The 15217-nt window shown below is 44.9% G+C and overlaps 1 protein-coding gene across 4 annotated transcripts in view; it reads left to right on the top strand.

The window, feature by feature from the left end:
• LOC106588196 (sodium bicarbonate cotransporter 3) overlaps positions 1 to 15217 on the top strand; it is a 76288-nt gene that overhangs the window by 37221 nt on the left and 23850 nt on the right. For 3 of the 4 annotated variants that reach the window (XM_045709202.1, XM_014176953.2, XM_045709203.1), the window contains exons 4-7: positions 4387 to 4525; positions 5129 to 5289; positions 5545 to 5733; positions 13782 to 13864. In XM_045709202.1, the coding sequence (XP_045565158.1) occupies positions 4387 to 4525; positions 5129 to 5289; positions 5545 to 5733; positions 13782 to 13864 (572 nt within the window). Of the gene's footprint in view, positions 1 to 4386; positions 4526 to 5128; positions 5290 to 5544; positions 5734 to 6892; positions 7271 to 13781; positions 13865 to 15217 lie in introns of all 4 variants that reach the window. The other variant, XM_014176951.2, reaches the window with a different exon arrangement.

The following is a 15217-nucleotide window of genomic DNA, read 5'->3' as shown; positions in this document are numbered from 1 at the left end:
GACGTCGGGCACTGATGTAGGGTGATTAGGCCTGGCTCGCAGTCGGCGTTCCAACTCATCCTTAAGGTGTTCGATGGGGTTGAGGTCAGGGCTCTGTGCAGGCCAGTCAGGTTTTTCCACACCGATCTCGACAAACCATTTCTGTGTGGACCTCGCTTTATGCACGGGGGCATTGTCATGCTGAGGAAAGGGCCTTCCCCAAACTGTTGCCACAAAGTTGGAAACACATAATCGTCTAGAATGTTAATTTATGCTGTAGCGTTAAGATTTCCCATCACTGGAACTAAGGGAACTAGACCTAACCATGAAAAACAGACCCATTCTATTTTTCCTCCTCCACCATACTTTACAGTTGGTACTATGCATTCAGGCAGGTAGCGTTCTCCTGGCATCTGCCAAACCCAGATTTGTCCGTCGGACTGCCAGCTGGTGAAGCGTGATTCATCACTCCAAAGAACGTGTTTCCATTGCTCCAGCTTCAAATGGCGGCAGGCTTTACACCACTCCAGCCGACGCTTGGCATTGCACATGGTGATCTTAGGCTTGTGTGAGGCTGCTCGGCCATGGAAACTGATTTCATGAAGCTCCCAACGAAGTTCTTGTGCTGACGTTGCTTCCAGAGGCAGTTTGGAACCGAGGACAGACGATTTTTAATCGCTGCGCGCTTCAGCACTCGCCGGTCCTATTCTGTGAGCTTGTGTGGCCTACCACTTCACAGCTGAGTCGTTGTTGTTCCTAGATGTTGCCACTTCACAATAACAGCACTTACAGTTGACCAGGGCAGCTCTAGCAGGGCAAAAATTTGATGAACAGACTTGTTGGAAAGGTGGCACCCTATGACCGTGCCACGTTGAAAGTCACTGAGCTCAGGACTACTGCCAATATTTGTCTATGGGGATTGCATGGCTGTGTGCTCGATTTGATACACTTGTCAGCAACGGGTGTGACTGGAATAGCTGAATCCCCTAATTTGAAGGGGTGTCTACATACTTTTGTATATATTGTGTATATGGACACAATCCAGTTGTTCGTTCTATATGTTCCGTTCTTATCCCTTGCTTGCTAGCTAGCCAACTAGCTACGGCTAACACAGTCACTACCTCGACAGCCAGAATAACAGCAAAGTAGCTGCATTTGCGTTTGTTTAAGCTGTTTTCTAAATCAAATCTCAAATCAAAGTTTATTTGTCACGTGCGCTGAATACAACAGGTGTAGACCTTACAGTGAAATGCTTACTTACAGGCTCTAACCAATAGTGCAAAAAAGGTATTAGGTGAACAATAGGTAGGTAAAGAAATAAAACAACAGTAAAAAAGACAGGCTATATACAGTAGCGAGGCTATAAAAGTAGCGAGGCTACATACAGACACCGGTTAGTCAGGCTGATTGAGGTAGTATGTACCTGTAGATATGGTTAAAGTGACTATGCATATATGATGAACAGAGAGTAGCAGTAGCGTAAAAGAGGGGTTGGCGGGTGGGACACAATGCAGATAGCCCGGTTAGTCAATGTGCGGGAGCACTGGTTGGTCGGGCCAGTTGAGGTAGTATGTACATAAATGTATAGTTAAAGTGACTATGCATATATGATAAACAGAGAGTAGCAGCAGCGTAAAAAGAGGGGTGGGGGCACACAATGCAAATAGTCCGGATAGCCATTTGATTAACAGTTCAGGAGTCTTATGGCTTGGGGGTAAAAACTGTTGAGAAGCCTTTTTGTCTTAGACTTGGCACTCCGCTACCGCTTGCCATGCCGTAGTAGAGAGAACAGTCTATGACTGGGGTGGCTGGGTCTTTGACAATCTTTAGGGCCTTCCTCTGACACCGCCTGGTGTAGAGGTCTTGGATGGCAGGCAGCTTAGCCCCAGTGATGTACTGGGCCGTACGCACTACCCTCTGAAGTGCCTTGCGGTCAGAGGCCGAGCAGTTGCCGTACCAGGCAGTGATGCAACCAGTCAGGATGCTCTCGATGTTGCAGCTGTAGAACCTTTTGAGGATCTGCGGACCCATGCCAAATCACCTGCCCAGGTCTCTGACTTCCTCCCTATAGGCTGTCTTGTTGTTGTCGGTGATCAGCTGCAACATCGAGAGCATTTTCCATTACTTCTCAAAACTACCACTGTTGTGTCGTCTGCAAACTTAATGATGGTGTTGGAGTCGTGATTGCCATGCAGTCGTGGGTGAACAGGGAGTACAGGAGGGGACTGAGCACGCACCCCTGGGGAGCTCCAGTGTTGAGGATCAGCGTGGCAGATGTGTTGCTACCTACCCTCACCACCTGGGGCAGCCTGTCAGGACGTCCAGGATCCAGTTGCAGAGGGAGGTGTTTAGTCCCAGGATCCTTAGCTAAGTGATGAGTTTTGAGGGTACTACGGTGTTGAACGTTGAGCTATAGTCAATGAATAGCATTCTCACGTAAGTGTTCATTTTGTCCAGGTGCGAAAGGGCAGTGTGGAGTGCAATAGAGATTGCATCATCTGTGGATCTGTTTGGGCGGTATTCAAATTGGAGTGGGTCTAGGGTTTCTGGGATAATGGTGTTGATGTGAGCCATTACCAACCTTTCAAAGCACTTCATGGCTACAGACATGAGTGCTACGGGTCTGTAGTCATTTAGGTAGGTTGCCTTTGTGTTCTTGGGCACAGGGACTATGGTGGTCTGCTTGAAACATGTTGGTATTACAGACTCGGTCAGGGACATGTTGAAAATGTCAGTGAAGACACCTGCCAGTTGGTCAGTACATGCCCGGAGCACACGTCCTGGTAATCCATCTGGCCCCGCATTCTTGTGTATGTTGACCTGTCTTAAGGTCTTACTCACGTCGGCTACGGAGAGCATGATCACACAGTCACCTGGAAGAGCTGATGCTCTCAGTGTTGCTTGCCTCGAAGCGAGCATAGAAGTGATTTAGCTCGTCTGGTAGGCTCGTGTCACTGGGCAGCTCGCGGCTGTGCTTCCCTTTGTAGTCCGTAATAGTTTGTAAGCCCTGCCACATAAGACGAGCGTCGGAGCCGGTGTAGTATGATTCAATCTTAGCCCTGTATTGACGCTTTGCCTTTTTGATGGTTCGTCGCAGGGCATAGCAGGATTTCTTGTAAGCTTCCGGGTTAGAGTCCCGCACCTTGAAAGCGGCAGCTCTACCCTTTAGCTCAGTGCAAATGTTGCCTGTAATCCATGGCTTCTGGTTGGGGTATGAACGTACAGTCACTGTGGGGACGACGTCCTCGATGCACTTATTGATAAAGCCAGTGACTGATGTGGTGTACTCTTCAATGCCATCGGAAGAATCCCGGAACATGTTCTGGTCTGTGATAGCAAAACAGTCCTGTAGTTTAGCATCTGCTTCACCTGAACACTTTTTTTATAGACCAAGTCACTGGTGCTTCCTGCTTTAATTTTTGCTTGTAAGCAGGATTCAGGAGGATAGAGTTGTGGTCTGATTTACCAAATGGAGTGCGAGGGAGAGCTTTGTACGCATCTCTGTGTGTGGAGTAAAGGTGATCTAGAATTTTTTTCCCTCTGGTTGCACATTTAACATGATGGAAATTTGGTAGAACTGATTTAAGTTTCCCTGCATTAAAGTCTCCGGCCACTAGGAGCGCCGCCACTGGGTGAGTGGTTTCCTGTTTGCTTATTTCCTTATACAGCTGACTGAGTGTGGTCTTAGTGCCAGCATCTGTCTGTGGTGGTAAATAAACAGCCACAAAAGTATAGGTGAAAACTCTAGGCAATAGTGTGGCCTGCAATTTATCACAATATACTCTACTTCAGGTGAGCAAAATCTAGAGACTTCCTTAGATTTTGTGCACCAGCTGTTGTTTACAAATATTCACAGACCGCCCCCCCCCCTCGTCTTACCGGAGTGTGCTGTTCTATCTTGCTGGTGCAGCGTCTATCCCGCTAGCTGAATATCCATGTCGTCATTCAGCCACGATTCCGTGAAACATAGGATATTACAGTTTTTGATGTCCCATTGGTAGGATATTCGTGATCGTACCTCGTCTAGTTTATTGTCCAATGATTGGACGTTGGGGAGTAGTATTGACGGTAACGGCAGCTTTCCCACTCGCCTTTTTTGTCATAAGTAGTTTGTTGCAAGCAAACCTGTCAATATGACAACCGAATTCAAAAATATCAGTTGCTGAAACCAGCTGGTCAAACCAGAAACAAGGGAGCAATTCTGACATTATTGTTTTGCTGATTCACTCAGACTTGAGTTCTGGCTCTGTTCTTTCACATTTACCTTTTTCTACTCCCACCACACCACATTTAATTGTTCCACTCTTTGCAATGCAGAGGAATTCACAGCACTCCATTCAGAAGCTAAGCTTTGGCTCCCGTTCTTCCCACACTCTCCTGTCATCTCTCCCTGCCTCCCCCATCTAGACACACCCTCCCAGCGGGTGCAGTTCATCCTGGGTACAGAGGATGATGATGTGGAGCACGTCCCCCATGACCTGTTCACCGAGTTGGACGAGCTGTCTTTCAGGGACGGGAGCGCCACTGAGTGGAAGGAGACCGCCAGGTAGGTCACAGCCCAGCCAAGGTTCCATACTCCAGGGTCCATGTGGCTTTTGAGAGGCCATGTTATTATGTCATTCTTTGTTCGTTCAGTTCTAGATTCAACAGCACTTTATTGGTGCCGTACGTTTTCCCTGAAACGTTGATGACTTTAACTAGTTTTGAAGTAGTCTCCTAGACTGTGGTAAAAGATTCAGGGAAACTAACTTTTTAAAAGCCAAAACTGTACTGCTGCTAGACTGTTGGGGAATGGTTACGTGTCTTGTGTGATTAATGGGTAAGATTGACAGAGCTCTACTGCCTACAGGTCTGACTGTGAGTCTATCTTAGTCATCCTCCATAGCCATGGCACCATCACCATCCCAGACATTGTCAGCTTACTTACGCTCACGGGCTCAGACACAAATACACAGCAATTTACCGATCTTAAAAAATGAGTTAAAAGCCTAAAAAACGGAATCAAACGTTTTCCATTACTTCTCAAAAGTGAACACCTCAAGGCAAGGCAAAATGGCTGTCTTCTGCTCCAGTTGTTCTTAGACAGCGTTTGGGAAATGGAAGTATGAGTATTGAAGCCATATTCGTGTGCGTGTGTTGTGTTGTGTAGGTGGTTGAAGTTTGAGGAGGACGTGGAAGATGGAGGGGAGCGTTGGAGCAAGCCCTACGTGGCCACCCTGTCTCTACACAGCCTGTTTGAGCTGAGGAGCTGTATCCTCAACGGCACCGTCATGCTGGACATGAGGGCCACCTGTATCGAGGAGATTGCAGGTACAGAAGACGTTTGTGTGTACACATTTGCATGCTATAGGATTAGCTAGATTTGTGTGTGCACCAGAGGTAAACAATGATAAACAATGATAAAAAGTTGGTTGAATAAGGTGAAATTGAATTGATCTCTTTGTGTGTGTGTATGCAAGCTCGTTTGCAAGTGTGAGTGTACAGTGGTGTAAACCTCTAAATTAACAACAATACAAGGCAATACAATGCGCCCGTGTCTGTGTGTGTGTTCACATGTGTGTCTAGACATGTTGATTGACAGCATGGTGGCGTCTGGCCAGCTGAAGCAGGAGCTGCGTCAGAAGGTGCGTGAGGCCATGTTGAAGAGACACCACCACCAGAACGAGAGGAAGCTCAGCAACCGCATCCCGCTGGTGCGATCAATCGCAGACATAGGCAAGAAACATTCAGACCCGTTCTTGCTTGAGAGAAATGGTGAGATCCCCTGCGCCGAGCACACCCCATTTCTTTTTCCTCATCCTCGAAGGGGGTTGAAATAATCTTTGTAATCCTTGGTATTCCAAAAAAGGAAAGCTGACAGCGTCTCGTACATATGACCACAACAATCATGTATGTGATGTTTGCTAATTAGCAGACGATTTTATTAAGTGACTGACAGTACAGTGAGTGCATACATTTTAGTGTGTGTGGCCCCAGTGGGATTCCAACCCACATACCTGGCGTTGCTAGCGCCGTGGTCTTACCAACTGAGCCACACAAGACCAAATCCACCATGGCTGTTCAGGAGGTGTCAAATTAGTGATGTGAGTAGATGCTACAATGAGGACAAAAGCCTCATAGAAACAACTACTACGCCCCACTGTGAAAGAGAAATCTGGGTGCGGATGGTGCGAGCATGTGTGGCTGGTCTGTCTCAGGGTTTTGCTTCTGAGAATTAACAATGGCTTCTACTCCATGTTGGAATGGTTGGGGTAATGCTCTTCTTGCAGTTCGATGTGTTTCGTTTATTGAGCATGACCTCAGGTTGTGGTGGGTACTCAGATGATGGTGTGTGTGACTGTTTATGTGAATGAAAAAATTAGCTCATGCTACAGTTCCAATGCTCTCTGGTCTCTGTCCTACTGTCACATTTTGTTTTATTGAATGCATTAAATGCAATGTTGCCTGGGTATAAAATATGTGTGACATGTCATATATTGCATAGCTTGCTTGCACTGTATGTATACCAAACAAGTGGACCGATATGAAATATAACTTGTTTATTTGTGGTTCTGTGTTTGTATGTATACCTCTTCTCTTGCCTGCAAGCATCTCTTAACCCAAATGCTCTCCCTTAGTACAATATATGTCACTGTGTGATTGGTGAGTGGACAAGCTTATTGTTCTGTGTGGACACCTCACCTCGCTCACCTTTCCCCTGCAAGAACCTCTCGACACCTCTGTCTCTCTCTAACCACACTCCTCCCAAGCTCCCCCCACCTTCCTTCTGCCCCCAGATAATGCACCCCTAAAACCAACTCTCTGATGAAATCCTCCCTCATATGTTTCTCCTTTTACCATCCTTATTCTTTTTCCTCCCTTTCTTCTCTCCCTCCTCTCCCTTCTTTGTTGTTGTGTCTTCCCGCCACTCCAGGGGAGGGCCTCTCCGGCTCCCGCCACTCCCTGAAGCCGGGGGCCTCCGTCTCCAACCTGTCCCAGAGGCGAGAGTCCCGGGTCTCCATCCTCCTCAACCTCCTCCTGCCAAACTCCTCCTCCACCTCCGCCGGGGGGCACTCAACTGGAACCTCGCCCCTCACCACCCCCCAGAACACGCCCCCTACTCCCCGCCGCTCCCCAAACCCTCCCCGCGCTTCTGGCCCCGTCCCGGTCCGCCAGGCCATCCCGGAGGTGGTGGTGTCACCGCCTGAGGACGACGAGTCGCCACCCACCGCCATTACGAAGGATGAGGAGGCGTATTCCGCTCGGCAACCGTCGCTGCAGACTAGAGGGCTCCAGCAGCTGCCCTTAGAAGGCAAATATCTGTGTAGCCTGCCAGTGTGAGTCACGGCTTGAACAGAGAACACTAGCACCAGCATGCTGGCTGTGCCCTCCTTCTCTACCCTACCATAAATCTATTATCAACCCCCATCAATGTTCACTTTTTATACCCCTCTATTGACTCAACAAGACCTCACACAGCTCTCTCTCTCTCTCCACCTCACTCAGTTTTCCTCTACCTCATTCCATTCTTGCATACCTCTGTTTCTCTATCAAACATCTTTCTGCACTCTCCCTTTCTCTCATATCTCGCTCCATTCCTAGACTATTTATTGTTCACATTCCTTTCTCTCTATCTCCACCTTTCTTCATCCAGCCCTTCCACACTACCCTCACCTTGCTTGGCTTGGTCTCTCCACTTCTATTTGCTCAGTGTGTGTGCATGGCTCTTCTCGAGAATGGAAAATGTGTTTTATCATTTACCATACCATAGTTCTGCAGTGTCCGACATTAACGATGGCCCGCCAGTAAAAACGTGTGTTGGGCCAGTAACTTCGCAGTGCATTTTGGCATTCCAGTTCGACATTTACCTGCTGTGTAATCTCCCATGGACATATCTACGCAAACATAACTGGTACCGTAGAATCTCTTGGGAAGGAATGGGAGGCGTGGGATAGAGAGCAGCAGTAGTTCTGTTTTTTTTGTTTTTTTGGTAACTAGTTATTTGGATTTATCACGATTTCGCAGGTGTAAGCATCTTTCGAATTTCGGGAATGGGAGGGGATCTTCGACCCCATAACTTGCAAAGAGAGAGGGTTCTGCTCCTCGTTCTGGTTCCGCTCCTCGTTCTAGCATCGCTTCATCTCTTCTCTCAACACGTATGGACCCAGAATCGAGCAGCTGACTACATGAAACTTTCATTTGGGGTTAACCAAGATTATCTGCTCTGTCGGTGTCTTGAAAACCATTTGAAGACTACACATGGAAAAGTCATGCTATTTGTATTTGAGCAATATGATTGGCTATTCATTCAACCACGCTCCTCGTGAGTCACAACTTATCGAGCAGTACATACTGTAAGTTGATGCGTTCACACGGCACACGTGAGCTGTCCAGAATAGAAAGAAGTGCTCACCAATCCATTTCCTTTAGGAAAATTGATTTATAAAAGTAAACCTTTAATAGTGAATATATAGTACTAGCAATATGCTGGCTACTGTTGATAAAAAGACACCTGGCATTCATCTTGGCTAGCCTACTTTAACCAGATTAATATCTTCTCTTTTGAAAGGCAGTTGTCGTAATGGGGAAGCATCCTATTCTTAGATCTTCTCAAAATAACATACTTTAGAAACAAAAGTGAATGCAATTAATACAATGCAATTCTAAATAATGATATTGCTAGATTCTATTCTACAGCTTTTTAATACATACCATAATAACCAAATGTAGCCTATTACTAGCTAAACATAGAGAGAAAGCATGCCAACCTTTAGGCCCTGTATGACCCCAATGCATTTTAACTACACCATTTTGAGCCAGTGAGGAAAAAAGTTCACGTTTCACTCTGGTTCTGTGATTATTTCTTTGTACACTTTTTCATTGCAAACCTTTTTTCATTCATTCAGTCCTAAAATGAAAATCCGAAGGCGTTTAATCGACTGCAAGTTTTCCATCCCTTGAGGCCTGTTTAGTCTAGACAGTGTAATAGATGAGTCGACAGGTCTCATATTATGGGTTATTTTCCCAGTTACTGTCACTTCTCTCCATGACTGTCCCATTGTGAATATACTGTACAACCAGGACAGACTTAAACAACTTCAAATATCTTGTCTTTTTCCAGAGCAGCATCGTTTGGCGTCTCCTCCATAATTCCTGAGTATAAACATACACGTCTCAGACGTTTTCCTCCTAAAGAGTCTAGCAAGGGACTCCTGCAGTACATGTGCAAACAGCATGCTAAATATAAAACCATAGAGAGGGGTTGGGGTGGGAGGGTTTTAACGTTGGCACGTAACTTTCTCAGTCCCAGTGACATCCACAGTGACTTTTTGTTCTTCCCGGACCTGGATAGTATTTAGCCCCTGTATTTATAGCAGTGTGTGTAGAAGAGAGCTGAACTGGAAGGTTGGGTCATGAGAACTAGAGACTTCTAGTTAGGAGGGAAACATGATTTAAGGTGGGCAACTCGTTGTCTTATTATAGGTACTAGTGTGGTTCTGTAATCTTCCATTACTTCTGTCTAGGAGACAACGTTTGCCAAGAAACTATATACTGTACTTGACCACGTTGTGAGTATCGCTTGAGTGAAGTTTGAATCCCATGTTTGACAACAGTTGCCAAGAAACCAAATACTAGACACTTACTTCACCTCGTTCTGAGTATCGTTCATTTGAGTTTGAATCCCATGCTTGCGTAGACAGGAAGTGTAAGATGATTTGTAGGAACTATTAGGCTTAACCTTATAACACCCAAACCAGCTATCTCACTTACAAAATTGCTTGGCAAACCATCTCTCCCTAATGGCAGGCTATAGAGAGTTATTGTAGATTCAATATAGCGTCAAATGCCTTCATTGCATCCCACACACGATGAATGCAGCTGCTCATTCCTGATCAGGCCCTGGGGTCACTTTAGGCTATTCTTCACCGTTAGTGTCCGCTAACAACATAATTGACCCTGAGAGTTATAACTGCAATCGACACTGTATCAGCATCAGGGGAGTCAGAGCATCATCAGTCTTCCTACCAAGGCTTATATACAGTTGCGGACTAAATATATTGGCAGCCTTGCACTTTTCTTAAATAATTCCCTATTTCAAATAAAATAAGTTGAAATTGAAAACAACATTTGGTCTCCACACCTTGTGTTATTGGATTTTCAACAATGCAGAATATTTTACATTTTAGTCATTTAGCAGACGCTCTTATCCAGAGCCACTTACAGTAGTGAATGCATACATTTCATTTCATGCATTTTTACAAATTGTATTTTTGTGAACTTAAATTGGCATGCACAAAATTGTTGGCACCCCGGAGCTAGTACTTGGTTGCACAGCCTTTGGCCAAGATAACTGCCAACAAACATTGCACTCCAAAACACCTTGATAATCTGCTGATTTCATGCTGTCTTGTACACATTCAAGGCCCCCCAGTGCCAGAGGCAGCATGGCAACACCACAGCATTAACAAACCTCCCCCGTGTTTGATTGTGGGGAGAGTGTTCTTTTCTTTATTGAATGCTTAAATTGGTCGTTGGTAAACATAGGAAGACCCCACTGCTGAAGGAGACACAAGCCTGATTGAGCTTCTCATAAACCCACCTTAACAAGCATAAACCCCGGGGACAATGTTCTGTGGACCAATAAAACAAAATTTGAGCTCTTTGGAAATACAAATCAGCGCTGTGTTTACTGACAAATTAAGCACAGCCTCACTACAATCAAAGATGGGGAGGTTTGATAATGCTGTGAGGTTGCTTTGCTGACTCTGGTCCTGGAGGCCTTGAACGTGCGCAAATCATGATCACACTTCCTCAATTCAATAATGATGGCGACACTTTACCAAAGATGGTTTGGTATAGTTTAGAAACTTGGGAACCAAGCTCGAGTTAGTGTATCCTGTTATCGCCTGGACAAGTTGAAATATCATCCCGGAAAAAGAGAGAGAACGTTCTCTAGTAATACTAGTCCCATGTAAATAGGGCTATAGCCTTAATAATAACTCGTGCTGAATTAAGCTTTTCTTGCAGTAAAATTATACATCAAATGTAGGAATAATTTGGATTTTGGAACAGGATTGGAGAAATATGATTTATTTCTTTTTGCAACTTGAGATAATACAATGCTCAGTTAGATACCATCTGTAAAGGTGCCATCTTTATCATAAAAGCTGATTCGTATTTCAACCACATAAAATATGCATCAAAGCCGAACTGAAATCTCATCAGAAACAAGTTTATTTTTGTCACGTCGTGTGTGTAGGTGGCAGGGAAGTCAGGCGCAGGAGAAACAAACTTGGTGTAACTGGAGTAGTTTAAAAAAAAAAAAAAGTACATAATAAAATAAACGTGGGTACAATAACCCGCTGCGCACCAATCCAAAAACACGAGCACATAACAACAAACAATCACTGACAAGGACATGAGGGGAAACAGGGTTAAATACACAACATGTAATGAATGGGATTGGAAACAGGTGTGTAGGAAGACAAGACAAAACCAATGGAAAATGAAAAATGGATCAATGATGGCTAGAAGACCGGTGACGTCGACCGTCGAGCACCACCCGAACAAGGAGGGGCATCGACTTCGGAAGAAGTAGTGACACTTTTTCCTTGCAGCCGGTCAAACTGACGTCATTAGCACATTTTGCACAGAAAATCTTTCCTGTTTTATTTAATATTTGCATTATTGTAACGTTATTTTCTCGCCATGCAGTAAACTTCTTTGCTACGCAAAAGAAGACCGAAAAATTGACCGATGTCAACTAGATTGAAGAATCAATTCTTCGATCGATCTATTACGTTATTCTGTTGGGCAAGGGTTTATTTAGTCTTCTAGGGCAACATATAATGACAAAAGAGGAGCTACATGTATCTAATTATAGACAAGTTGACTAACAAATAGCCTACCAAAATGTCAGAAATTATAAGCAGAAACATCTAAAACAGGCAACAACAAAAAATCCTGTAGGCCTGTCAAAAAATCGTTCTGCAGTCTTTGACTGTAGCCTATAGCACATGTTCTATATTTGCGGATTAGGATTGGGTGCGGGGCTCAGATTTTCACTTTGTCACATAGTCGGGCAGTTGTGGATGGGTTATTAGCAATTAGCAATTGCGGATGAACACGGCTGACCCATGCACCACTATTGGGGTGACAATCATTTTGTCCATGCCTTTTGTCTTTATTTTCTGAATTAAAATTGCAAACTAAAGTTTACAAAAATAAAATTTGGTTCTGCAATGTTGATAATCTAACAATAACTAACATATGTTTTACTTATTTGAGAAGAAATAGGGAATTATTTAAGAGAAGTGCAATGGTGCCAATATATTTGGCTGCAATACAGTAGACCTGCTCACCTTTTGACTGCTGGATTCTTTAGTAAGAACTGTCTAATGCCACAGCAGCACTCATGTCACAGTACCACACATAACATGTAGTGTCAGCTCTTGGTATGCAGATGAAGACAAATGATCAGAGTCAGTAGTGTTTGTCCTCAGTGTGCCCCTGGTTTTGGAATGATATGATTTGATTAGTCAAACTCGTTTACTGTACATATAGAGCATGGCCGGATATCCAGCATGGAGCGCGCATTCCGGGTTTAAGCTTCCGGATGCAATCTCCACTAATTCCTGTCACTCCCACGGGCTTTGTAGGGAATGTGAGCAATAGCGCTTCTGTTCGTCCCAACATGGCTGCCTCATAGCCCGCAGGGCCGAGTTAGAATAGGTCACAGGTCAAGGATGACCACAAGGAGGAAACTGTCACCCATTCATATTCATTTGAACATTCCTCTACGTTCTAGGTGACTGAGAACGAGGGAGTGGAGTGTGTGGTGTCGCTATGTTACAGTTCATTCATTTCTGTGGTTCTTTCCTCAATGCACGTCTCCCTCGCTGAGGTGCTGGCGTTTCCTGTGTACGGCTCACCTCACATGGCTATAGGGCGCATTGAAGTCGAGGTGCAATTTCTTGAACCCTCATCACTGCAGGCCATAATGAAGTTTCATTATGTTGTCAATTAATTAAGGTCTTTTGAGATTGTATAAATTGTAACTCTGTATCAAATACTATTAAGCAGGGGCCTCCCAGGTGGCGCAGTGGTCTAAGGCACTGCATCGCAGTGCTAGCTGTGCCACCAGAGATTCTGGGTTTGCGCCCAGGCTCTGCCGCACCCGACCGCGACCGGGAGGGTCATGGGCGACGTTCAATCGGCCCAGCGTCGTCCGGGTTCGGGAGGGTTTGGCTGGCAGGGATATCCTTGTCTCATCGCGCACTAGCAACTCCTGTGGTGTGCTGGGTGCAGTGCACACTGACCAAGTCGCTAGGTGTATGGTGTTTCTTTCCTCTGACACATTGGTGCGGCTGGCTTCCGGGTTGGATGTGCGTTGTGTCAAGAAGCAGTGCGGCTTGGTTGGTTTGTGTTTCGGAGGACGCATGGCTCTTGACCTTCGCCTCTCCCGAGTCCGTACAGGAGTTGCAGCGATGAGACAAGACAGTAACTACTACCAATTGGGAGAAAAAAAGGGGTATACAAGAGAACCTATAGAAAAATAATTTAATTAATTGATCAGAGTATGGCTACATCATTTTTGTGTAGATTAAGGCTTCTCAAGTTTTAAATATGAGAACCGGTATTGTGTTTTGATGCTTTGCAAACTGTCTGCATATGAGTGATATATGAAAAACACAATATTATCAAAAGTAGGCATTCTAATCTCAGTATCCACGAGAATGCATTGAGCAGCAGGTGCCTCGGTGCTCCGGAGCTGACATTGCTAACACTCTTCTGCCACATCCCCTGTCTGTTTGTCGTTTCAGGGCCACTGATATCCACGCACTCTGTCCCCAGTAACCTGGATAGCAGCAGCAAGGCCGGAGACAGGAGGCCCTCCAAAGCTGGGGTCAGTAAAGATAATAGCAGTGTGGACATCATCAAGGTAACCTCTGCAACTGGGCAAAGAAACAAATGGCAGTTCTGCTTCTAGCTCCTAAGAAACGTTGCAACAAGCATTTCGCTACATCACAAGTGTTTCGCTACACCCGCAAAAACATCTGCTAAATATGTGTATGTGACCAATAAAATTTGATTTGATCATCAACCACATTCATTCAGAGGACCAAGACAACCATCATCAATCCACAGGGCATAATAAACATCACCTGCCTTCTAGAACCAAGAACCAGTCTCAAAGTTAACTGTACGGTGTTTTATTTCAATAACTGGGTTTGGTTCAGTGAGCTCTCCCTCATTATATCACTTTACGACTCTTTCATCCATGTAATAAGTATGCTGGCGGCCATGAGGAGTCATCAGCTTCAAACCAGCTTTCATGTGTATGCCATTCTTGGCATACACATGAAGCAACCTCTTACTGGGGGAGTCTAATCAAGAGAGGGAGACATAGTGTGTGTGTGTTTTTGAAAAGAGAGAGATGCAGATATGACCCATTTCAGTGGGCAAGGTTTCCCAGCTCTCTTAAATATGTCAAACGACCTTGTGACGAAAGGAACTCCATTGCTCTGTACTGCCATTATATTCTCCCTCTACGCCAGTAGTTCCCAAACTTTTGGCTGCTCCCCCTAGGGGAACTCAGTGCGGAGTTCAACTTACTCTTGTCATGTCAGTCATTGCATACCTTAGAGGGCTTTTTATAACTTGTCAGAAATGTCCAGATCAACTAGCCCATGTCAGCTAACTTTTTTTTAAGCTAGTTTTTTTTAGCCCATGTTCGAGTCACTCAAATATGACATGAATACACATTAGACATGGTAAAATGTATAGAATTGCAAAAAAATTGCTTTAAAACGGCTAAATCTTCTCTGCACCCCATGAGAAAATGTGTTGAATTGCAGGAAATAAGATTTAAACCTACAAAATGTTATCTCCACCAACGAGAGGGTTGTGAACAGTGCTTGTGCCCATAGAAATACACATGGGGGGGTAGATACTGTATAATGATACAACAAACCAGTGTTTCCCAATATGAAGCTGCATTCCCATGGGAATCTCGTGGGACCCGACAGACATCATTGCGGTGTGGTTGGCATTTTTCATGCTATGGGCGTGGGGGTCAGAAACTTTGGGCTGAAAATATTGTATGGTATATCCCCACAGATTATTTAGAACAGTTGTCTTTCTGTTTTGTATGTGTTATCTATTGTATTAAAACCCCCTAGAGTCGATGTCCGCGCCCTCCGCGGAACTCTAGTTAGCTAAATACAAAAAATCCCCATAAAAATCTGTCAGTTTAAGC

Source organism: Salmo salar, chromosome ssa27 (assembly GCF_905237065.1).
Source record: "Salmo salar chromosome ssa27, Ssal_v3.1, whole genome shotgun sequence".
NCBI lineage: Eukaryota > Metazoa > Chordata > Actinopteri > Salmoniformes > Salmonidae > Salmo > Salmo salar.
This window is presented reverse-complemented; position numbering and strand designations above follow the sequence as displayed.